The sequence below is a fragment of the Scardinius erythrophthalmus genome, assembly GCF_964197995.2.
Source record: "Scardinius erythrophthalmus genome assembly, chromosome: 15".
Classification (NCBI taxonomy): Eukaryota; Metazoa; Chordata; class Actinopteri; order Cypriniformes; family Leuciscidae; genus Scardinius; species Scardinius erythrophthalmus.
The window spans coordinates 32,063,994-32,091,042 of NC_138235.1; the positions used below are offsets into that span (position 1 = coordinate 32,063,994).

At 36.7% G+C, this 27,049-nt stretch overlaps 1 protein-coding gene across 2 annotated transcripts in view; it reads right to left on the reverse strand.

Moving 5' to 3' along the window:
- Window positions 1–4,867: 4,867 nt before the first annotated feature.
- Window positions 4,868–27,049, reverse strand: part of cpne9 (copine family member IX) — a gene marked incomplete at its 5' end in the record, with an annotated part of 42,545 nt that continues 20,363 nt past the window's right edge. Inside the window, 14 exons of one of the 2 annotated variants that reach the window (XM_081385833.1) lie at window positions 4,868–5,144; window positions 5,703–5,776; window positions 5,863–5,920; window positions 6,018–6,120; window positions 7,421–7,548; window positions 7,757–7,938; window positions 8,082–8,128; window positions 11,336–11,397; window positions 11,502–11,555; window positions 12,060–12,135; window positions 12,328–12,369; window positions 13,819–13,923; window positions 16,659–16,762; window positions 19,866–19,929. In XM_081385833.1, the coding sequence (XP_081241959.1) occupies window positions 4,962–5,144; window positions 5,703–5,776; window positions 5,863–5,920; window positions 6,018–6,120; window positions 7,421–7,548; window positions 7,757–7,938; window positions 8,082–8,128; window positions 11,336–11,397; window positions 11,502–11,555; window positions 12,060–12,135; window positions 12,328–12,369; window positions 13,819–13,923; window positions 16,659–16,762; window positions 19,866–19,929 (1,282 nt within the window). In that variant the 3' untranslated portion in view covers window positions 4,868–4,961. Of the gene's footprint in view, window positions 5,145–5,702; window positions 5,777–5,862; window positions 5,921–6,017; window positions 6,121–7,420; window positions 7,549–7,756; window positions 7,939–8,081; window positions 8,129–11,335; window positions 11,398–11,501; window positions 11,556–12,059; window positions 12,136–12,291; window positions 12,370–13,818; window positions 13,924–16,658; window positions 16,763–19,865; window positions 19,930–27,049 lie in introns of both variants that reach the window. The other variant, XM_081385832.1, reaches the window with a different exon arrangement.

The following is a 27,049-nucleotide window of genomic DNA, read 5'->3' on the forward strand; positions in this document are numbered from 1 at the left end:
CTCTCATTGTAAACATTTTCATCGCTGCATGTGGATCTGCTCTCCTAAACGTCTTCTGCTGCGGTCGATCAATCCGCCGTGACTTTTTTTTTTATGATAATTACCTAACCGCTCCACTTAAGACCAAACATTATCTAATCTGAAGGAAATGGAAGAGTGTTAATGTTAAAGTTGTAAAGATACAGTGGCCTCTTTGTACTGTATGTTTTTCTTTTGGCTTCTCTCCAGTGAGAGACTAAACTTGAAATAAATGTGTATTTACTTATAGCTTTCCTATAATGCTAATTATAATTACTGCAAACTAACCCTAAACATACTCCAAAAAATGCATTTTTAGAACTAATGGAATTTCTAAATGGTTTTTAAAATGAGGATATTCACAGACATTCCCAAAAAGAGGTTTTGTCAAATTTAGGTCGCTTCTGAGGAAATCTGTCATCAAAGTATAGCTAAATATAGGGGATAAGGGGCTAAAAAACAGTATAATGCCTTAGCATGCACTGTTTATATAAACTTACACATTAAAGAAGTTTTCTGTTACCACTAGAGGACAGTGATCGGACAAAATGTTCCCTTTACCAAGTACAGCAAATACCTACCCACCTCTGTTTCTCTGAGAATACTGTATAGGTGCTGGAGAAGCGTGTGTGGAGAGGTGTGAGAGTAAACTTAGCCTTCCAGTGATGTTTACTCATCGAGATCCACGTGGGAGAAGTGCTGGAGGACTCGAATCCTCTGAGAAGACCCGTGGGAAAGAGACGAGAGCCAGAATAGTACCTACATAAAACACACACGCGGTATCTGTCTGCAGGGGAAACGTTAGATGAAATGAACTGAGAATGGCCAACGTGTTTGCCAGGCAGATTGTTCCCGAGATGTTTGAAGCAAAAGTTCAATCAGGTAAGCTATGAAGCTATTAAAAATTTCACAGCAATGCTATAGAACAGGGTTCCTCAGACTCGGCCCTGGAGGGCCGCTGTCCTGCAGAGTTTAGCTCCAACACTGATCAAACACACCTGAGTAAGCTAATCAACGTCTTCAGGATCACTAGAAACTCACAGCTAAGTGTGTTTGATCAGGGTTGGAGCTAAACTCTGCAGGACAGTGGCCCTCCAGGACCGAGTTTGAGGAACCCTGCTATAGAAGAACCATTTGGGTTTCCCAAAGAACCTTTCAGTGAATACCTCTTAAAAGAAAAAAAAATTCTTAGTGTGAACAAATATTTTAATTATCTAAATAACCCTTTTCCATTATAAAGAACCTTTTGTGGAATGGAAAAGTTCCATAGATATTTAAGGTTCTTAATGGAACCACAGATTCCATAAAGTACTTTTTATTTTTTTTATGATTCATTTTTGCAGATATTTGCCTTTATTATGATAGGATAGTGTAGAGTTGACAGGAAGCGAGAGAGAGAGAGAGAGAGAGGGGGACAGGATCGGGAAATGTCCACGAGCTGAGACTCGATCTCGGGTCGCTCAAAATCCAACGGCGCTATATGTCGGGACTCTGTCCACGAGGCTATTGGCGCCGACCAGAACCTTTATTTTTAAGAGTGATATATCATGATACCACAATTTCAAAGTTTATGCATCGCAATTGGTAATGAGAAATGAGAGGAATGATGAAATAAATTTTGGTCTGTTCATCACACTAAACTATCACGTGCTACTCAATTTTGGAGCTTGATATCTTGGAAACATCTACTTTTGTGTTCCATGGGTTTGGAACCTCATGTAAGTAAATAATGACAAAATGTCAATTTTAGAGTGAACTGTCCTATAAATTCCCTCCTCTCATAGGCATAACCACATGCTGACATTGAGGACAGATGGTAAGTTTTAGAGAGATCTTCAGTGGATGTCAAGAGACCCTTGAGTGTCACACACAATCAACACTTCACACTGATCACCACTGGAGACTCATCCCGATAGCAAGATGAGCTGACTAATGCAGTCCTGGCACACGGTTTGCAATACAATCAACTCTCAAACTATCATATAATGTATCAGAATTATGCATTAGCCTATGACCGTTTAAAAACGCAGTACAACGCTAAATAAATAAATGTAAACGTAAACTATCATATACTGTGCTGCGGTGTTTGTTAAGACTGTTTATGCTTTAGTACAGCTGCTTTGTCATGTTCTCACCTTTCACCTCTGCAAACTGTGACATTTCCATCCCTGCCTACACACACGCAACTAGAAGGAAAAAAAAAAGTTCAGCATATATTCGCCACCAGATGCCAGTCAAGAGTCAAAGAACTACATTAGAATCCCAAAACAATGAATAAACGGCAAATAGAATTGAACAGAGTTCTTTATTAGCTATTAGGCTGGTCTTCTCGATTACTTGTCATCCTAATGTTTAAGTTGGTGTGAATATTGTTGGGGACAAAGACGTTTCAGCCATCATTTACTTACCATAATCTCATTCCAAATCTGCTTGACATTATTTCACAAAAGGAGAAATTCTGAAGAATGTCCTAGTTCCTCATTTCCATGCAATTACAATGAACGGGGACTGATATTCACAAGTGCACACCTATCCATCCATCCTGTGAATAAGCATGATAAACTCTTCAGAAGTCAGCACAAGACATTCATGCTTTATTAAAAACACAACAAAGAGATATAAAACGAACATCTTTGCCTCACACATGTCGATATACAATCTTGGCAGGAATGTTTTACATAGTAGCACTTTGGCACAAGCAGCTGTGTTACTATAGCTGTCTTTACTATGAAACAAATATCATTCAAATCTACAGTTTAGCAACAGTTAGAACATTTCCGATAGATTACTGTATATATAAATATGGAGAGAAAACGGTATTCAACATTAAAGTATCTGAGCAATATTTTGATCACAGCAACAAGGATTATGGAGGAAATACAAACATAAATTGATGTCGAATGTTATTGCACTATTCATTATGTACAGCAGAATGAATGAATGGAAAAATGAAAGATTCCGCTGGAATGCTCCAAACTTGCCAAACATTCAAAGAGTCTACAATCATTTTTTGAATGGAATTTGAAAACATGGCAGTGTACGCAAGGGTGAACCTCACGAAAAATGTCAAGAAACATCCAGGTCATGCATCTACTCCAAATTCAAAAAAAAAAAAAAAAAAAAAAAAAAAAAACTATTTCTCGGAAAATTGCATTTTATTTTGAATTGAGACATTATTTTCATGACAGTTTGGAGCATCTTTATTTCATTATCAATACTGCAAAGAAAAATAAACTACTGAAATTAGGCACGATATTAAAACTATTATTTTTACTATTAAAACTTAATAAATTCTATGTTAATGTGCTAAATCCTAAAAACTGGAAATAAAACATTTAAGATACAACAAGTCATTTTAGACATCAATGCATTGTAAACAGTTATAAATTACATTATGAAAAAATGGATATTTAGAGATTTGCTGATGTTTACATTTAACAGTGTTATTAACATTTAGTGTTTAAATAGTGTTTTTAAAAAATATAACTTTAGGTAAGCATTAAAAACAATAAAGGTAAACCAAATAACTGATATATAGTATAGTGCAACCATAATTTCAATTGTAAAGAATTTTTAAAGTGCAATAGTAAGTGTCGGTAAAGGTAGCATTCACTACAAAAAAAAAAAATATTGGGTTCTGGGCAATTTTGTCATAAAAATAATGAAACAATGCATGACGTCTTAATGGTCGATTTGGGGTAAAATATGACCCAGGCATTTCTCCATGAGATTCACCTGTAAAATCCACCTTTGTCCCAGCAGCTTCCTAAAAAGAAATCCCTATCTCTTTCTGTGGTTCTGCTGATCACCTGATTTATCTTTGTCACGCCATCCGTCTTCACACTTCCTGTGCCCATTAACCTCTGCTGATTACACTCTGGATATTTCTTCCCTCAATCTTCCTCTCTCTGGTTGAATTGCACTGATTGGCACCTCAGTTTCTCCAGGTAATTAGCTGCATCCACTCGAGATGTGCGGAAGACTCCGAGTGCGCCGGTGTTCCCGCACAGGCATCTGTTTTTCTGCCACACGTAGCTACTTATTAGCTCCTTTCATAATCGGGCACAAATTAGAAAATATTTACACACTCAAAAGTGTGCCGGCGCAACTAGTTCAGCCAGTGAGAAAATGAAATATATATATATTGGCCCAAGAATCTACGTAAAAAGCAAAGATGATGTGTGATGTTAAAGGTGACCTGTGCATGCGTGTTTGGGTATTACGGCGTACAGCACAGCTTGCCAACCACTCGCTCGCTCTGTCCCTTGAGTGTGAGAGACTCAGAGTAAATTTCATTAAGAAATGTCCAGATGATATTTCAAGACAAAATATAGAAGAAAAGACTAAATATGATATTTTACATACAGTAAGTGAAGTCTGTTTTAAGGCCAATTTTTTTTCTGCATAGTGACAATCCTAAAATCCTCATTAGTCTACTCAACATTGCATTTATAAATGTACTATATAACTTCAGTAAATAAGTTAAAGTATTTTTTAGGGTAAAAAGAGATTTAGGAATGAGAAAATAATGTCTCAATTCAATAAATATCCATTTATATTGTCTCAATTTAATGTAATTTATATGAATTGTATTTTATGTAAAATTTGATGTATATTTTATTGTTTTCTCATCTTTAGGTTTTTGGGTGAAAAATGATCCAGACATTTCTTTTTAGGAAATTCACCCTCTTTTTACGTCCACATCTTCCATTCCAGGCAAGCAAAAACTGCTTTGAATGATCACTGGCTGATTATTAAGTATTACACCACACACTTACATTAACGTGTTCCTGATTTCAGTTGATTATTATTGTAACTACATAATATGCTACTGCTAACTGATGTGGAAAGTAAAAATGTGCATCCCCAGTGACGGACCCGGGGGGGTTCAGACGTGAACATAGAGCTGTGTTTGAGGGAGAGGATAAAATACTGCTCTGGGATCAGAGGTGGACATTTATCTGTGGTGTAGGAGAGGGGGAGAGGGCTGGTCTGGGTTCAACGCCTCTGCTCTTCATGAACGAAAGCAGCTGGTCAGGGATTTCGGCCAGGACATCCTTGGCCAGTCGGGCCATGCTGAGCACCTGGTTCCCGGATCGGTCGATGTAGTCCCGGAACGGCACAAACTAAATCAGAGATACAGAGATGAATCTCATGAAAAATGTCTTTCTGTCTTTACAAAAAATAAAAAAAAATGATATTTAACAATCATACATATTTAACAATTATAAATAAAAAATATAAATAAATATCATAATAATAATTAGTCTAAAATCATTCTAAAAAAATAATTTCACAAAAATTTTTTGCAATTTATCTCTAAAGCTTTAAACAGTTATGGGACACCAAAGTGTGCCATATTTGTGGAATGTGTCGCTTATCAAAACCACTTCTTTTTTATTATGGTAACACTTTACAATAAGGTTCCATTTGTTAGCTACATTACTTAACATGAACTAATGATGAAAAACACTTCTAAAGGATCTTATTATTAATCTTAGTTAAAGTTAATTTCAGTATTTACTAATCCATTATTTTATTAAAATTACGTTATAATTATTATTATTTAGCCTTCAAATGAGAAAAATGTATAATGTTAAATTTACTCAGGGGCAAATAGACTTTTTCAATGATGTAAATTTAAAAAATAATAATACTAATCTCAAATAGGTAACATTTTGTACCTGGACAATGTCTCTCTCAGCAACACGTCCCCTGGAGGACACCCTAACCTCATCTCCATCCAACTCCTCCATAGCTGTTACATCAACAAGAGAATAGTTACATCACATATCTTATTCTTGTTTCGAGACCATCTCTGTTTCTGCAGTGCCATAATCTCACCATCAAATTCAGCAGGGCCGACTCCCACGATTATGATTGACATGGGCAGGGATGCCGCCTGAAAAAAGGAGAGGTAGTATGTGATCGGTGCCCTGCTAAAAAGATGATTGTATTTACAGAACATCATGAAGGTCTAACAAGCAAAAGCGACTCACGGTGACCACGGCTTCTCTAGTCTGCACCATGTCGGAAATGACACCGTCGGTGATGATCAGCAACACAAAGTACTGAGAGCCATCTGTAACCTCTGATGCGGACCTGAGGATTTACAGTACAGTTAGACTTAAGAGCATCTATATTCTAGCAATGAAAACTACTCAGAAACTAAAAATGCTTCCAGGGAGAAGGATTTAATATATCTGGCTGCAATAAAACAAGTGCACTGCTACGCGGTTGCTATGGTATTATGGGTGATTGCAAACTGGACCAAGTCAAAACAAGTCTCTATGATATTCTGATTCCTTGAAATGGGTTTTTGAGTAACGCACACACACAAATACTATAATACTTATTATTAAATAATGAATAATACTTATTCATACTTAATAATTTGGAGATTATGATTTTGTGTTACAGCATATCACTGGAAATATCCGATGAAATCCTCCTTATTTTATCTAAGCGCTTTTCTCAGCTTTTTTTTATTAAGTCTGTCTGTTCCTTCCAGTCCATTGACCCTAATAACCACCTCCAGATATTGTCGCATTCACGACACGCAAGAAGTGGCGAGCGCAGAGATGAGAATACCAAGTTGAAAAGTTGACCACTTCAGCAGTGGGCAATCAATATCAGCCTTTTAAAACACCTCTGCCGTCCTGGGAGTTCGGTTTTCTTTAGATTGAGAGATTTAGCTGGATCTGAAGTAGCCTTGAAACTGACAAGGGCAATTAAAAGCTTCACGTGTGTGAAAGGTTTAGTTTTTTTGTCATGTTGTGTGATGACCGGTGTACTGATATGACACGATACATGACATTTGAAGCAAACCAGAGATTAAGTTTTCAACTAAAACCCAACGTTCTTCTCCTGTGGAAAATTTAAAGAATACTAATTATCCATGTTTTTCTGCTTTATTTTAGCAGGATGACACAAATCACCCTTATTATGTCATGACTTTCTGTGCAAAACATTTTTAATAAATGATCAAAATTTTTGTAGCTCAGTTTCAATAAATAATCGGTGACTGGAGAGGCCGCTTTGTGCTGTGAACGCTGCCTGCATAGTACATCAAAGTTCCAGCAAGCAAGAAAAATCCTGTTTTCCATGATATGTCCCTTTTAAAAAGTTTCTGCGTGGTAAACATCAGACCTCGGCTGCATCTGAGCAGCAGGTACACTGTGTGAAGTGTTAGTCAAGCACAGGATTCTGGAGGAGTCTTCGGAGAGCGTGTGTGCGCGTAAGTGCATTAGTGTGGAGCGAGAGGACAGGCTTTAGAGTGAATAACAAGTGGATAGTGACAGGAAGGAGTTCAGCTCACAGGGGAGACAGAAAAAAGACCAGGGCAGAGAGACAGAAAGAGAGCTCAACCTCGTGTCAATTGCAGGAGGACTGTTTAGCTTACTGTGCCACCTGGTTGATGACAGGGGAAAAGTTGGTGGGGCCGTAGAGCTGCACTTTACGAAGACAGTCATAGTACGCCTCCAGCACGCCTTCGATGCCGACGCAGTTTGCATTCTCACAGTCGGAGTTCTACGAGGTCAGAATACACATGCAACACAAGTTCATATATAATACATGAGGATGTATGTAGTGTATAGAAGAGAAAAATAAAGGAAAAATGAGTCATACCGGTTTGGAGTAATTTTCATCTGAATTTTCACTAATCTTTAACCATCCAACATTACTGTGTAGTTGTGTGTGCGTTTTTAATGATGGCTCTTTTTGTGCCGTTACTCACCAGGGGAAAAACATGAGAGATCTTGCCATCAGGAGGGAGTTTAGCTCCAAAGCCATAGGCAGGGAAGAGTTTGTCACTGTCATAATCCTGGACGATTTCCCCTACGGCTTTAAGGGCCATGGCGTACGTGTTCAGCTGATACGGGTTCATGTAGTGGAGCGATGTCGGCTGTGATGGATTTCCTGCATTCAGATATCAATCAATACAAGTTTAGACACAAGTGCAAAGACATTGAGGCCAAATTCTAAATCTAAAATGGACATGTGACCTTTGCATGCCACACAAACACAAATGGTTGTATTTCAGTCAATGAAGATGGTCTTACCATTAGAGGCGGTGAAGTCTATTGCTACAGTGAAGTTCAGCTGTGTTCTGTTTCAACATTGAAGAGTCACAGTCAAAAGATGCAGCCAATGCAGTATATAATCATATGGGTACTTGACATGATTTGCTAATTTACATGTTTCAAAATTTTGGGGTCTGTAAGAAATTAATACTTTTATTCAGCAAGGGTGGATTAAATTGATCAAAAGTGACAGTAAAGACATTTCTAATGTTACAAAAATTCATCAAAGAATCTTGACATTAATCATAATACCAAATGTTTCTTGAGCAGCAAATCAGCATATTAGAATGATTTCTGAAGGATCGTGTAACACTGAAGACTGGAGTAATGATGCTGAAAATTCAGCTTTGCATCACAGGAATAAATGACAAACATAATTAAAAAATGTAACTAAACAGTTATTAAATTCTAGTAATAATTCACAATATTTGGTGAGCCTTGAATATTCGGCCTTGGTGAGCATTAGAGACTTGACCACTATTGAAAATGCTTATTTTTTCGTTCTTCCCCTCATATTACAAATATTAGTTAGTAGAGCTGTGAGAATTAACCTCACTCTCCGGCCTCAGGAAGAGGCTGCTGCCTTTACTATCCTTTTTAGTGCGCCTGCTTCCCATGCCTCCCATGCCGGTTCGAATCACGCCCAGATGTGCGTTTCCCGAATGCATTGTTAACCAACTATGGTTGCAAGTTCCATCGTTATCAGCACAGTTCAACGAGTCGGTATTTCCCAAAACCATATTCCAATGAACATCAGCATCGCAAGGTTGTGTGGTTGGAACGACAGCACTCGACCTGTGGTTAGAAGCATAGTTTCTTGTTTGCATGGCATGTGGACTGAAGTCCTCATCCCAGTGCCACAGAGATGGCTGCAGGGTCATCAGCCGGGGACCACCCATCACTAATGTTTCGCTCCTTTAATCCCGGAACATCTCAAGGTGGCGGCACAGCGAGAAGGGACATATCCCAACCGCTCCCTACAGCCAGCTCTAGGATCCTTGCTTTCCCCATGCTCTAATCCTTCCTCCGAAGCTAAAGCCGAAAGCTCCCTTGTTCTGCCTCTTCTGCCAGGTCTTTGAGAGCCTTCCTCAGGTTTGAGTGACTACAGAAATCGCTGGGTAGATGTTCCAGAGTAGCCTCTACAACCCACTTCCAGCAAAATAAGCAAGCTGACATCCAGTACAATTCTATATCTTTTATTTCGAATACACACAAATTTAATTTACGTCTTTTAGTCTGTCAAGAGATTTAAAGCAGCGCTTTTGAAGAGTGCGCATGTGCACACATGCTCTAGTACGTAAGAACGAGCCTATGATTGAATCTGGATATGAAGCAAAATAACTGAGAAAAATGAGAATTTCACAACTGCTAGTTCAGCAGCGAGTCCCCTTTTGTTTAATAACAGCAGCAGTTGAGCTGACATGAACAAAGTCTGATCCATATTACCCATGCTTCGAAGGAAGCAAGACATCTGACCTTTAGTACTAAGGAGTTCACATGCTCTATGTCACACATTTGATTAGTAACCTAGAAATAGTTCAGAATCCAAATATTACATTTTTTCTGAATTGCTAAAACACATTTCTCGAAACCATCACTCACTTTCTCAAAACCTTCAACACAAAACCAAATCTTCAAACTATATTCAGAGAACATCTGACTCAGACTCAGCCTTGACAACACTCTCCACACCTGGCTCTTTCTCGTACTCATCCTCTTCCTCCTCGTCCACCACCTCTTACACATACTTTTCCTCCTCTCCTTTTCAAATTGTTTCTATCTATTGTTCGTATCAACATTCAGTGAATCTGTGCCACCTATGCACTCTGAACTGGCTTATTTTGCACAGCTGAGTTGATCACATCATTAGAAATAAGTGTGAACAGTTGAGTCGATGTGTGTAAACGATGACAACTGTGTTTTAGTTGCGTTTAACTTTTTCCTGCCTGTGTTTAGCGTTTTGCAACACAAGTGCATCACAGTGCGATATGTGTTTAGTGAGAATGTGTTTAGAGTTTTGCAAAAAGAGTGCATGAGATTTGCAAATGATGACTAACTGCCTGAACTTGTTGAAGGATTTACAGAAAGAGTGATTTATTCAACAAATTGGTTTAGGCTATGTTGAGAATTTAGTTCAGAGAATACGGTTTAGTGTTTTAACAACTGTACATAGATTTCCATTCATTTAATTAATTTCTTTGTTTTAAAATGTTTAAAATATTAATACTTTATTTCCAGGTTTAAATTCAATACACTTTCAACGTGGACTCTTTTAACTTTTGGATGCCAATTATATACAAATTTATAATAGACAAAAAACAATTATATAAATGCATATTTATATTGCTAATTAAAGTACACTAGTAGAATATGCTGACACTTTGAGAGAATTCAGACTTCTACTTAAACTTACATTTCTATGATGCAAAATTCTGAGCAAGTTATCAAAATGCTTCTAACCTGGACATATCAAATTAATAAATAAATGAATAAATATTCTCTTTTTTTTTAATATACAGTACATCATTATGTTTTTTATCAAGTCGATGCATAATTAAAGGTTTAGTTTTAATTAAAAGGCAAGCATATGGTATGACATACTGGTATACTGAATCATTGCCTTGATTTCAGTTGTTTTGAAATGAGTATGTGATGTTTGCTTCAGCAAAAATGTTTCTACATTTTTATTAGAGTTGTCAATTGATTAAAAATGGGCTCCTCACTTATTTTTTGCTATCTGCTCTCAGTAAGCGTGGATTGGTGATGCAGTTTTCCTTTATAAAACATGAAGGTTTTACTTCAAGCTTGAATGGCTCTCCAGTTATGGTATTTAACTACCATTGTGTGTATTTTTAGCATTTTATTTTAAATAATCAAATTAAATTGACGTCAAATTGACAGCCTTAACTTTTATTTGATCCTTCAAACTATTTGACTATTACTGGGATACATGGCACAAAAAAAAACGTATATTCCTTTAGTGCATTTTATCAATATTTGTATCAGTATTGCCTGAAAAAAAAAATGATGGTAACTAAACTACCCTGAAAGCACAATGACAATAAGATCCACTTCTAGTTTATTGGTATTATCTCGAACACAAGATATTCAGATTGACTAACTATAAATCCACAAATGCTTTACATGCATGCCCGATACAGCTGCTCTCTAACCAGTTAATCTGCATCTTTCTCTAGACTAATTTATCCAGGGACTTTTTAAGGGGCACTCACCCGCCCCGAATGAAGTCCACAAATGTGTACTCTGATTCCACTTTGAAGGACAAAAGTGTTACCTAGAGAGAATGAATAAAAGAAAGAGAGAGGATAGATAATGGAAGTCATTATGAAAATAAATCAGAAGAGGAGAGCGCTTGACAGGTAATTCATTCACGCGTACCGTGCCAGAGTTGACGTATTTCTTTTTCCGGCCTTTCTTCTTAGGATTCAGAACCTGAAAGAAACAAAAAGACACCCATCAAGCATGGCTGAAAGGAATATGACATATTACTGAAGTGTCCTCATATGTTTGTTTTTTTCTTTTATGATTCATGAAACATTTTTGGCACTTTCATGAATACGGCCCACGTTGTTGTCCCATTACTTTTTAAGAGGCATTAGAGGAGCATGTTTAGAACTAATAGATATGTTAGATAAAAAATTATCCTGACATGAAAACTAGCTAGTTTTCAACACATGAAATGTCTGTATTCCTCCTCTTAGCCTGTCTTCACCTTTTTGGTTGTATCTAACAATGATTTTTTTTTTTTAAACAATATTTAGCTGTGTCCCACATTTTCAGCACAACCCTGTAACTGCATAATATATACATAAACAATTAAAAACAAAAAAATGCTTAATATTTTTCAACCAGTCAAAATAACTAAAATGTGTTAAAGTGGTGTGTTTTGCCAGAACTCACAAATCAATTAATCAAAATGAATTTGTAATTTTTTACCTCATAAACATTGAATTGGCTCTGTCCACGAGACAGCTCTCTATAGCTGGTTGTAAACTCGCCGATGAAGTCATGACTGAAGAAAAATTAAAGCGTTTACTCATCTGAGGAATATTTAATGAACATTGCATGAGCATGCAGAGAAGAAATTATTTTGGCTAATGAAAATTTGACTTGAGTTATTCTTGCTATGCAGGGTAATTTATGTGTTCGTAAACAGAATATTTACTACCCACAAGGGGAACACAACCCATGAAGAACAACGTACCTTCCATCTCTGTCCCAGTCATAAACATCAATCTTCACTGTTCTGGAGAGATCACAAACAAAATCAAACCTCACAGCAAGTCAATATCTAAAATTAAGAGCAGACAGCCTGAATTTTCTCAAAAGGTCAGAGTATAACAGGAGCCTGGTGAGTCCACAGAGCCAGTCCAAAATAACACCAGCACTGGCCGCTGTCTCACTCCAGCTGTCTGCTGGGATTATTCCCACTGCCACAGTGACACAGCTGCCTGTTTCCACAGCTCACGGAACCAGCGGTGCTTCGTTTCAACACCTCAGAGCTCAGTACACAAGTCTGAGGGATGCTTTAAAGGTGCAACAAAAAATATATTCCTCTCAAAAATCATACACTCCTATCAAATAAGGTCAAAGATGTTGGGGACATTGATACAAAAGGAACTGGCTCTCAGAATGCACCCAATAATCTAATGCATAAAATCAATACTAATCTTTACTCATATCATATTTACTGTATTAGGGCAGTCAAAATTATGCACAAACAAAAATTTAAATATGCTTAATGCTTTTTTTTCTAATTCTAGTAAAGAATTCTAATAAAGCTCCTGCAAGGACTTCAGATGAAGCAAGATCTGAATCAACATGCACCAATGCTACATTTTTCTGTAAATCCTAATTATTTGTTAACAAACATGTATTCATTACTTCAATGAGCTCTTTCTTTCTGCCTTAAATTAATACATTGTTTAAATTAATATATTAGTGGCTAACTGTGTGATTTGTATATGTACATTGAAATACATAACTTGGACACAGTCACCTCTGATAACAGATCACTCTAAATTGTAATGTAGACATCCATTTTCTGTAAAGCTGCTTTGAAACAATATGTATTGTGAAAAGCGCTATACAAATAAATGTGAATTGAATTGAAAATGTGAATTATTTTTCAACATTGTTAGTGCATTTATTTAACGTTCTGTTCTGTGTGATTTCAATAATCTGTATTTCTCATTAAATGAAGAAAGACATTCTGTATGGATGTAAAGTTAAACTAAAGTAATAAAAGTATTCTTTGTGTGGTGAAACAAACAAGTGATCCAAAAACGAGCGGAGGACCAATGCACATGAAAAAAAACATCTAAATGTCTATAAAGTGGAAAAAGTATAATGTTTTCGAATTTAATGCTTTCAGTTTTTTATGCAGTTGTATCTGAGTAAAGAGCACACAAATGACATAATATTAAAAAGGAACTAAATGTGTTGACTAGGAAAAACATTATGAGTTTTATCACAAAGAATTTTTTAATTGACAGCCAAAATATTTTTAAACAGGAATATTTACATGTTTAGTGAAATGAGTGAATATTTAATAACCAGTATTTTATCTGGCATAACATGCATCAGTTAGTAGTTCACAGAAAGACCGGAAACATGTATTAAGACAGGTCGATATGGTTTTCACATCATCTTAAAGTAGGGTTATACTCTTTGTCAAGGTTTTAAAGAGCCTCACCTGTCATAGTCTCCGTTACAGAGAGCTCGCACTGGGATGGTGAAGGGCTGCCACACAGGGTTCAAAGTATTCTTTACCACCTCTGTTTTGTGACAGATAGTGAACCTACAAAAGAGACAAATCAAAAAGGAAATCTTATTTAAAGGCTTGCTATGACAGCTGTATGGTTTTCTTTGAAGGAATATGTTTGAAAATGAATACCAACCAACTACAGGGGAGCATCAATACAAGTGGTTAACATCAAGAGCAGCTCATGGTGGGCATGAAGAGCCTCTTGGGTTTCACAAAACTACCATCCATAACCCTCTGTTATCAGTCAATTGAGCTAGCACTTAGGGATCATTTTGTGTTTTATGGGTTTTTATGTTAAGTCTGAAAACATTAAGCTAATACCATGTACTAAGCTGGCATGAAATTATGAAGAAGTGATAAATCTTTGTTTTTACCATCCTCCTTCTAGAACAGTTTCCTAAAAAGATGCAACCTTAAGTTCTGTTTTGCTGTTTATTAATCCCGAAATATGCTCTGATTGGTTGAGATTTTCTTGCTTTAAACATGATTTAACTGTCAATGACAACAACAACAACAACAAAAACGTTTTACCTGATATGTCCCTTACAATGACTTTTGTTAGTGTAATATAATGTAGTTGTTTGGCTGATCATTTTTACGGGAATGGCCATAACCAGGGTTTGGAAATTAGTGAGGTATGGGGTATTGTGTCAACCTTTTATGGGTACCTTTTAACTGGGTTAAAGGAGAACTCCGGTAAATTTTAACATTGAGCTCATTTTTTTTTTTGTTAATTTGGAGTGCTGTCTGTACAGAGAACAACGACAAAAATCGGTGTTGCCTACACCATGTTATTCTCTTTTTAAAATGTTCACCCTGTTGACTTTAATGGGGCAAGTTTTAAACCTGCTTTTAGCCTCTTAACATCCTTGATGTGTCATTACAAGTGCACAGCTAATGTGAGTGATTCCTTCAGAGTGAACACGGGTGAATCTGACTGCAGTAGATGTGAAAGATATTAATAAAAATGATGTTATTTCAGCCAGCGCACATACCTGTATTTTCTTCCTGTTTTCGGTCGAAGATTGTCGAGTTCACGCGCGTGATCATAGGTAACTAAACCTATGCGTGTGAACTCGACAATCGATTACTATGGACTTCGACCGAAAACAGGATGTAAATACAGGTATTTGCGCTGGCTGAAATAACATCATTTTTATACATATCTTTCACATCTACTGCAGTCAGATTCACCGTGTTCACTCTGAAGGAATCACTTACATGGCTGTGCACTTGTAATGACACATCAAGGATGTTAAGAGGCTAAAAGCAGGTTTAAAACTTGCCCCATTGAAGTCAACAGGGTGAACATTTTAAAAAGAGAATAACATGGTGTAGGCAACACCGATTTTTGTCGTTGTTCTCTGTACTGACAGCACTCCAAATTTACAAAAAAATGAGCTCAATGTTAAAATTGACCGGAGTTCTCCTTTAACTCTCTCCATTCTGTCTGTTTTGGGGGGATAGACTATTTAAGTAATTTTATTATTTGATTATTATGCATCCAACAATACTTATTACTGTAATAGTTTTCATTAACAATCATTTCTATACGCATGATAAGTAATAAGAACATTTTCTTAGCATGAGTTTGTGAAAGGTTAACTACTAAACTGAATGAAATACTATAGCCTTCTTCATGGCCAGTGTTTGCATATTTGGCATATTTCATTCTGTAATATACTTGTTCTACAGATCTGTGCACTGTTGTTACTATTCTACTGTTTAGATACCGTTTCTTTCAGACAATGTCATGATCAAGTTTTAGTTTGGAATATGAAAAATGTATAGAGGTTTGGACCTCGGTGACCTCGTAGCTTGCTAGGGTCATGGCTAGGGTCAAACTTCACCGCTGGCAAAATAGGCTTCCAATAAAACTTGGCTGCCTATACAGAATAAAGTTGAAATCGGTGCTACCTGACTAGAGAAAACAGAGAGGAAAAGGCTGTAGTTGGCCTCCCTTTGGGCCAAATAGTTAATGGACTGGTTATGTTGCAGTCAAAGGCCACTTCCACCAGTCTGCTTTGGATACACTTACAAGAGTCAATACCGCCTTGCTCTAGTAGGAAATACTTCTTTGCAAAGTGAGTTACTTTTGGTTTCCAGTGAAGGATGCAGAAAGTTATAAGTAGTGGCTAAAGGCTGCAAAGAATCATAAATACGGAGAGAATACCAATAAAGAAAATCTGAAAAACATCTGTGTTTGTAGTCAACATTTCAAACTGGATGACCATGGACACAGTGTTTTAGGCCAAACGGGGGTGGAAAACTGACACAAAAAAAACACTGCCATTCAGTCAGTTCTGCCCAAAGCAAAATGCCATCCGGTACAGGTAAGAAAGCTGATGCCATACTGTTACATTTTTACCATAATGCTGTTTTAAAGAGTAGACATAGTATGATAATGAATTTTCAGTGGTAATCCAACACTTGCAATAAACCTACACTTGCAATTTGTTCTATTAATAACCCTCTGTTGATCCGACAGTGGGCGGGGATACAAAAATGTGGAAGCATAATCCGTAGCTTTAACGAAAGTCACATTTTTTGCAGACAAATTAATGTAAATTTCTTGGTCCAGGTAACACAGAGAACAAGTAAACATTGTTCTTTTACATTTACTATCGACACTGTAACAATACAAAGTGGGTTAAAAAATGGTTACACTTTATACTTTAGTTTTTATCATACCTGGTAAGGGCACATTGTTAACATGACCATTAGTAATAGGAAGCACACCGAATACTCCTTTAGGCACTCATACTCACGTGCCATCTTCATTGCTGCGGTAAAACACCAGGAAGGGGTCGGACTTCCCGAAGAAATCCTTTTTATCCAACTTGTTAGCACAGAGTTGCATGGTTGCAATGTCCTGTTATAAAAAAACTTTGATTACTTTGGGATAGATGGGAATAGAATATTCCTAGAGCTACCAAAAACAAACAAGATGCACAAACAAGCAAACAAAGCACATGCACTCCTGACTCTGAGTCTTCGAGACTGGCACTATTATATCCAACAATGCATTTTAATTGCTGGCCTCAGTTAACATCTCTCCAGAGCAGGAGTTCAGGACACAACAAAGGCAAAATACTAGGACAAGAAATCATTTCCACAGAGAGGACACACTTGTGTTAGAGGAGAACAGCAATTTATTCATACATATTAATGCTGAGCGGAGGTCTCCAGTGTTTAGCTATTTATTGGTGCTGTTCTCTTCAGAATACCAGATCTCTGGGGAGACCCTCAAGACCAGGAGGGAAGTCACACATGCAACAGATTTAATTGGATCTTGATAGAGAGAGAGAGAGAGAGAGAGAGAGAGAGAGAGAGAGAGAGAGACAGAGAGAGAGAGAGAGAGAGAGAGAGAGAGAGAGAGAGAGAGAGAGAGAGAGAGAGAGACAGAGAGAGAGAGAGTGAGTGTCTAGGGAGAACTCGAGGAACTACGGTGACACAGTGGACAGACAGCTCATCTGCCTTTTAAAACGGTCCGTTCCTCTTGGGAAGGAAGAAGCTGTATTTGAGGTGAACTGTCACGGCTTTCTGCCAAACACTCCCTGTAGCTACATACTATTACAAGGACACAGAGGGACGAAATTGTATATATATACATAATTTGTGCCATCTGAAATGAGATTTATGTGGTTTTATGGACTGGCCCAAGGCACTAACAGCCAAATTGTGAGTGGAATGACTGAAAAGAGATGGACAGGGTATTAACATGGATGGGACAAAATAGTGAGCCAAATGCTGCACTTGGCATGATTTTGCGGATTGCATTGATCGTCGTAAATCTTCAAGGGTGGAGGATTAAATTTGTCCAGGTCACATTTCACCCTGATATCTTCTTTCTTTCTTTTTTTATTTTTATTTTTATAAAGAAAATAAAGATATACTACTGTTCAATTTTTTTTTATAACTACTTTTAAAAACTACTTTAATGTAAAATGTTATTTATTCCTGAGATGCAAAGTTGAATTTTCAGTATCATTTCTCCAGTCTTCAGTGTCACATGATCCTTCAGAAATAATTTTTATATGCTGATTTGCTGCTCAAGAAACATTTCTTATTATTATCAATGTTGAAAACAGTTGTGCTGCTTAATATTTGTTTGTGGAAACCGTAATATATATATTTTTTAGGATTCTTCTATGAATAGAAAGTTCAAAAGAACAGCAAATATTTGAAATAGGAATCTTTTGTAAACTTATAAATGTATTTAATGTAATTTAATGCATCCTTGCAGAAATCTTACTGACCCCAAACAGTGTAAACTGTATATATATGATCATTCTAATTTCTGTAAAACATATTTACTAGGGCTGGTCCGAATACCATTTTTTGAGCTTCGAAGCTTCAGTAGTAATGAACATCGAATATTCGAAGCTTCAGAGAGAGGGTGCTGAACATATTCTTCTCTCTAATAAAGGCAGTATTCTCTATGTGTCTGTCTGTCCGTTTGCATTTTGATTATTTCGAGAACCATTCATCCAATCGACTTCACAAGGGAGTGCAGTGTGGCATTTGGTGCAATATATATAGACACGCAAGACGTGACACGTTCAGAATGAATAAACTTTTAATAAACTAAAGAACAACGCGAGCGGCGCACCTCACATGGGCAGGGCTTATATGCTCCGAGAACGGACACTGCACTAGTGATCTTCCCCATGAACAACACAAAGTAAATACACTCGCACGTAACACACACACACAGGTCTGTTAACTTAAGCAATACTTTTAATAAGGTAGTCTAATATTTTTCTGACTAACAAATTACTGACACAGTAAAGGGTAGATTTAAATAAAGAAAAATGAAATTTAAATAAAGAAAAACGAAATTTAAATAAAAAAAAGAAATTTAAATAAAGAAAAAACAAAATTTAAATAAAGAAAAACAAAATTTAAATAAAAAAACGAAATTTAAATAAAGAAAAACAAAATTAAGTTAAATTACGAGATTAATTTAGACTGATAATTAAAAAAAAGCTTAATAAATTTTGTTTCTATTATTCTATTTTCCACAATGTCAAAGCAACGCAGCTTAACCCAAAATACAAGCTCAAAATATTCGGATGTCAAATTTTCAAATCGAATAGCAACCCACCGAACGAATATTCGAATATTCGGGTCCAGCCCTAATATTTACTGTATTTTTATTTCAAATTGACATACAGTAACATTTTATTTTATTTTATTTTATTTATTTTGCATAGTACTAATGTGAATTTGGGAAAGAAATGTGCAAAATAAATAAATATATATATTTACATTTTATTTATTTTATTTTTTCAGCAGTAATGTGAATAAGGGAAGGAAATGTGCTAATTACTATAAAAAAAAAGGTTGTAATGCAAAACAAATCTTAACAGTCCTATGAGCTTCCTTTCTGTTAGTAGTTTAATTTAATAGTTTAAAAAATATATAAAAAGTAGATTAAAGTGCACCAGTTCTCCCATTATGTATGAATATTTTAATATATGACAAAAAATATCATCTATTATTTTTTTAAATATTTATTTTATTTTAGTTTAGTTTAGATTTTGCATTGCAGTAATGTGAATTGGGAAAGGAAATCTGCTAATTACCATAAACATTTTGTAATCCAAAACAAATCTTATTTGGTACTACAAGCTTTCTTTCCATTAAACAAAATGTAATTATTTTTTACTTTTATTTTATTTTTGTTGTCTTTAGATTTTGAGATTAAATATGCCACGTAAAGAAATATGATGCATTATTGACAGGTTTCATGAGATTCACCTGCTCCTTCATGAGTGACTACAGAGACATCCACAATGGATCAACTTGAAAATCTAGATATTATTTTGCTTTTTCTGTCTCTCAGTACCTAACATTAGCACAAAAAAGGCACTTCACCTCTGATATTTAAATACAATGCTTTAGGCATTCAGCTTGATGAAAGACAGTAGACGATGTGTGTGTGTGTGCATGTGTGTTAGTTTTGTACTGACCCGGCAATTGCTGAGTTCCTCAGCTGTGAAGATAATGTTCCCGCATTTCTTCCCTGGAATGCCCCTGAGAAAAGATAGATAAATGCTTTTAAACTTTCAATAAAATGTGGGCTAACGGTTTAAAGACAAGAGTTCAAGTAAAACCCTTGTGAAGACTGGCAGAGTTATAAGCACTCTGCGAGCCCACTCAAAATCAGGACAAATAAGACGACTCCATTTTTGTGTGCTTTTCACAGAGTTGCTGGAGCGTTTTTTGCTGCTAAGAGCTTTCTGCAGAACAATTCGATTGCACTGGCGGTAATGGTGGGCCACATCAGGCGCTGAATAGCCCACATCGAACCTCTGAAAAGAACATGATTCACCTGAAAAGAGGGAAAGTGTAGGGAACGAGGGGGAAAAGGTGATGAGGGTTAGCTAGAAAAAAAAAAAAGATTAAAGGCTGAGGGTAAGGACTGAAAGACAGAGGGAAAGGAGAGAGATTCTGTGAGGGAAAGTGATGGAACATTATAAACACAAAGACAGACACTGTACGCACATTGATTTTGGATCTTGATACATGAAGCTCGAAAACTAATTAATTTAAACTGAAATACTTCTGAGTGAAAGAGGATATTTAATGAAAAAAAATAGAGATTTAATCTCTAAATTGACTGGTTTGTGAAAACTAAGCAATGAAAAATAAATGGGTTTGGTGATGTTGACTGAAGAGGAAAGTCATTTCAGAGGTAGAGAAAGTTATTATATCACACTTTGATGAAAGACATTTTTTTCTTTAGAATAGCATGCAGCGATGAATCGTTCAAAATTATCAATAGGGTCAATTTTGATTTCATGCCGACTCTAAGTGGAGATGATGCACTAAAACGATCCAGTAGCATATACTTTAGTCTGGGTATATTTGTCATAAAATTATAAAATGAGATGATTGAATCCAGCTCCAAAGATCTGTCTCCATGGCCACAGAGACTCTTTCATCAATTTAAAAAACCCATTCTGTGGTCTCATGTCATCTTTGCATTTAATTGGCTAAAATGGGATTCCCATGGGAACAAATACCACTGCAACAGTTAGTGTCAGGTTAGTCTGATACTTTAATACAGCCTTTGACCCTCAATCTATTCACACATACCCACTCTTACATAAACTCTCAATGGTACGCACACACTGACCTCCTGACCACCCGCAGGGAAGAAATCCAGTTAAAGCTCAATGATGCCAAATAGAAATTTCGACTGAAGGACATCTTAGACAGGCAAGCGTCCCACCACGCCTCTCATCTCCCCCCTCCTGAGACACATGTCAGATCTAGACATGCAGGTAAGACTCAGTGAGGCGGATCTGCCATGGAGAAGGCTAGAGGTGGCATGGAGGCTGAAAATGACTCTTGCAGTGGGAAGTGTTTTATCAAGTTATCTCCAGTTGGCTGAGCTGTAATGAATGCAATTATATAATAGTTTTTAAAAATACATTGCTATATATTACTTTCTTGAAAATTGAACAGTGCATTGTGAAGAAATAAAAAAAAGAACACCAAGAGTGCAACTCTAAAAAAGGGTGCCTTTTGTTTCACTAATTAATGTGCAAGTAATATTGCCAGCAGCCAAATCACCCTGTGGCCCAAGACTGGTTGAAGCTAAGCAGGACTGAGCCTGGTTAGTACATGGATGGGAGACTCCTGGGTTGCTGCTGGAAGAGGTGTTAGTGAGGCCAGAAGGGGGCGCTCACCCTGTGGTCTGTGTGGGTCTTAACGCCACGGGGACACTATACTGTCATAGCACCGTCCTTCGGATGAGACGTTAAACTGAGGTCCTGACTCTCTGTGGTCTTTCTAAAGAGTAGGGGTGTAATCCATCATGGCCTCCTAATCATCCCCATATACTGATTGGCTTCATCACTGTCTATATGCACTGTCAAGTATATATATCTTTCAGTGTCAGAGGACTGTAAAACTGTAAAACACTATTACGATCAACCATGTTACTTTTGGAAAAGTATTATCACAACAAATAGAAAATACATTTCGAAAGTAGTTTCAAAATGGAACAGCTTCATAAAATGACCCAAGATCACAAATGCAACATCCAAAGTAGAGAATAAACAATACCAGACTGAAAAAACACAAGCTACTTGGGGAGTTTGGGAGTCCAAGGACACCACTAGAGGATTTTTTGCTGCACAAGTACAAAGACCAAGTAGGAGAGGGTTCAGCTTGTGTGAAGAGTTCACGTCTTGCTCCAGGCATCAAATCATCATGCTCAAGGTCACACGTGGCTCATCATAACCGTAGACTCTCTCATTACTCAGTACCAACCAATGTATAACTCAAGACAGCTGTCAGTGTCACTATCTCTGCATTCAATTTCCTGCTGCTATGGAAACAACTTATAAAGGTGAGCCGAGGAGGTTTTCAATCCCAACTTCTGCTGCGAAAGAGGGCTTCATCACTGCTACCGAACACAAGAGAACAGGAAGTGCCACTAGTGTAAGTATACTGGAGCCTACAGAGAGGAAAAGAATGAGAGATAAAAATAAAATAAAAACGAAATAAAACTGATTGACAGGAGGGAAATGAATGAGGGAATAAATTAATAACATTTAATGAATGACATTTAACATTTCACGAAGAAATGTCTTTGTATTAAGAGTTATTGCACTCAAATACCTTGCTTTCATTTAAACCACATTGTGGAATGAAACTATTCATGGTCACAGGCGAAGAATACACTCTTTTCCAGCTGGGCTGTCACCTCTCTAACACAGCATATCTGACAGACAGAACAATAGCATCTCAAGATTTTATCGGAGAGCTTCAAACTCTCCACCACCCCCCATTTTACTGTGTCAGTGCCAAAAACATCCTCCCTGCATGTTTAATCAGAGTCCTCGGCAGACAGGATAAATCCGGGCGCCATTAGAAACGAGTCCCTCTTACAGGACACAGACATCCAACACTGCTGTATCTATGACACAAACGCATCTTAAAAAGCACAAAAATATCATTCCAGTTCAAATTTGTTATTCAAATTAGTAATAGCTGACAAACGTGAAACTGTACCCACATATCAATTGTATTCAAGTGACATTGTTTGGCAACAATAAATAGTCTACAGATAGGTTAATGAACTGTTTTACTTGTGGTGAAAAAAATATTTGATATAACAAAATGTATTAATAAAATAGTATAATTGTTGAGAAGTTTTTGTGTCCCTAAAGGCGGGCATACACTGTGCGATGTCTGTTCACTTTCAGCAAGGTACCTACACACACTGAACGAGTAGATCGCATGCGATGTAAAGCCAAAGCTCAGGATTTATGTGCTCACACTATACGGTCCGAACGTCGAGCTGCGACTTCACTGCTCACAATATACGTGTGAAATATGCGCGAATCAGTGCGATAAACCCTCGTGCTGGGTTGCGCCTGTAGACTATATCATGTATCCAGAGATATTGTCAAAAGATGATTTAGCATTTCCAATTTATGTATTAAATTATTATTAGTATTATTGTATTATTATTAGAGCTGTCAAACGATTAATCGCATCCAAAATAAAAGTTTGTTTTTACATAATACATGTGTGTGTACGGTGTATAATTATTTTCTATATATAAATACACACACATGCATGTATATATTTAAGAAATATTTGCATGTATATACTGTGTATATATATTTATATTATATATAATTTATATTATATATAAATAACACATTTATATATAGAAAATAATTATACTCCGTACACAGACATAAATTATGTAAACACAAACTTTTATTTTGGATGCGATTAATCGCGATTAATCGTTTGACAGCCCTAATTATTATTATTATTATTATTATTATTATTATTAGGGAAGGCCTAGGCTACTTTTATTATTAAAGTGATAGGCTGTTATAATTAAATTGCCACGCAATAATTTCATAGCACAACACCGCATAACCAACGTGCTGTGAGGATAATAAAATATTACATAGAACCTTACTCTTCCTCATTAAAAATTGTCTAAAACATTTAGGTCGATTACAATGAATTATAGGCATAGGCATATAATTAATTATTAACAGTCTATAATATGTCCGAACACTGCAATAATTCATCAATGAAAATTAAAAACAGCTTTATTTCAAAAACATTGTTTAACAAATGAATAAAAGAGGCAAAGTGTACATCTCAGGTGGCTTGGAAGAAGTGGGTAAAGGTTAATCCATTTTGCAACACGAACTGGAGGGTAAGCAACAGTAATTTGTAGCTAGTTTTAAGTACAGAACTTAAAGATCTCCCTTTTTTTTTTTTTTTTTCTGCAGATGAAACTGTTTTCACGCAAGCGCAGTGAGGGAAAAAAACACTGAGTTTAGGGCAATCGGTTCGTAGCTCTGCTTCAACTGTGCGATATAGTCACGAGGAGCGACCAAAATTTCGAACATGCCAGAAATTCATCCGACCATCCGATTGCCGGTCGGGAGAGGTTAATCGCCTCTCGTTTCTCCCTGTACACTGCACGAACACTGCACAAACACAAGCTGAAAATCGGCCCGACCCGAAAAGAGTCGCACGAGTCAGAATTCGGCTCAAAATCGGACGAAAACCGCAGTGTATGCCCGCCTTAAGCTGCAAGGTGCAAAGCATGTGCCACACCCCTCTTAGCTTGTTAATGTCCCTATTAACCTCAAGCTCCACCCACATGATCTCAAGCCAATTAGGACTCTATCAGGCTTTATTAACGGCACCTGTGTCCACAACATCTTCCTTCTGTTGCACATGGCTGAGTTTTTCTCCTGTCTTTGTTTTTCCCTGCCTGTGCGTAATTGACCATAAACCACACACACACTGCTTGGATGTAAAATAAAGACCTTGACACCTGAGTGTACTGTACCTGTTCTTACCGACAGCCCCATTGGCTTCAAGCTAGCTACCTAAGCATCCCCTTACTCCTTTTCAATAATTATTATTAATATAGTTATAAATTATTAAATATATATTATATTGTTTATTATTACTATTAAATAATATGTATATAAGTATTATATTAAAAGTTCCTAATTACATTTTGGAGGTGTCCTACAATAGGTTTACATGCATCCAAGGTAAAAAAAAAAAAAAAAAAATGTAATTTTCTCATACATTTGCAGAATCACCTCTTTTCTCACAGTGTCAATGGTTCGATCAAGAATTTTCCGAGAGCTTTCCGAGAGCTCTGCTCTGATTGGTCAGATGGCCAAGACTGTTGTGATTGGTCTAATCTAATTGGTCAGATGACATGGTCTGTTGTGATTGGTCTACTGTATACAGCGTGTGTCAGAAATCAAACTCCCATATTCTGAATTTCAGCTCCAGATGTTTTCTCAGCACTTGTGCGCACAGTGCTATGAACAGTAACAATGGTGTGACTCCTTATCCTTTGGAAGTGCATGCAAAGTGGATTTGCTTCCACAGCGCAGAAAACAATATCTTCTCGACATGTTGACAGCACAAACTAAATGGTATCATAAATTATACTTTAACTAGATTTTTAACTAGATTTTTACATTTTCTACGTAAAATTTGACTGTGCTTACTCATGTTTCTTTGTTGCTAAATGGTTGCTATGTGGACCAAGTCAAAAGAGCAAGATTATGATATTCTGGTCTCTAGATAGATGCAACTGGAGTATTGGATTTTTCTCTATTTTATCATTCAACAGTAAATATAAGTTACTTAGAAAAGTAATAAAACACCTCTCGATAACAAGCTCAACAATCTAAACTCTCATTTATGGCACAAACAGTACAGCACAACTTCTAATACTTACATATATTGGTTTGTTCATAGAGCATATACCGTTAATTATTAACTGAACATCAGTGTACTTTATCATATTGCTGTTGTCGCTTCATGTCATGAATAAAAATGGCCCTCAACTGTAAAAAACAAAACAAAAAAACAGTACAATGCACAGCCTCTTGGGGCTTTATTACTTTAATTTGTCATACAGCTCTTCAACGGGCATGTAAATGTGACAAAATCATGCAGCTAAGCTTTGTTGTTCATGTACATAAAATGGTATCATCAATATAATGGTGCCTCATAAAGGTGAATTACATGAATTTTAAAATACTCAAGCTTCTAAAAATACAGTTCGAGAGACGAGCACGTTGTGTTACTGAAGTACGCTGCAGGTTCAGCCGTGGGAACAGACTGTAGAGAATGAGTAAGCCGGCCAATTAGGCAATGATGGTGGGGATTTAGTGAGCATGCATTAACTGATCTCACTGTAGGAGAGATACTGTTCGGTCAGGGCAGGTTAATAGCTGTCAAAAATGCCCTGCTCCAAACAGCACTCAAAACACAGATTGTAGAAGTGCATATCAGAGCAATTAAGCAGTAGATAAATGCCTGTCGGAAGGGAAGTATTGTAGCGAAATGCAAATATATTCTGTATCTCAAGTGCCGGATCCAGATAAGGATGGTGATCATGTGACCGTTAACTCGATTACGCATAATAAATTTTAAAGGCCACACTGTGTTTGCAGGTCTCTGGCTTACGGATTCGGCGCACACACATCTGGCGCAGGAGTCGGGAACTGTGCTTAAGTTCTAAGCCCATGGTTCCCTGACTGAGCCCTCCTAATAAGCCAGAGATTCCTTTGAAGGTCAAACGCAACAGCTGTGTGCACAGATAAAAAGATCTTGAGATATGCTTAACCTCACCCACTAAAATAGCATCACCAGAATACAATGTAAACAGAGATATTCCTGTGATTTTGGACTTTTTTAACTTATATGGGGATTTCAACCAGAAATGCAAATGCTGTCTTGCATTTATTTCTTCTGCAGAAAAGATTTTGAACTGTACTTTTCATTGTACTTAAAAAAAAAAAAAAAAATCTTCTACATATAATGCATATACAAGTTTAGACTGACATGGGGTTGAGTACATTACAGAATGTTCAGGTTTGGATGAACAATCCCTTTAAGCCGCTAAAAATATGAGGAAATTGATCTTGGTGCACCAAGTGTGAATATGCAAATAAGATTTGAGCAAAAGTAGAGAGGAATATTTTGGGGTAGTGACGACTTTGTGTGGCTTTGAATATACAGTAGTGCACAAATTACATGGGCTATTCTTAGAATCTCTAATTTTGTGTTCCAAAAAAAAATAGCCATACAGTTCTAAAGCAACATTAGGGTGAATAATTCAAGACAA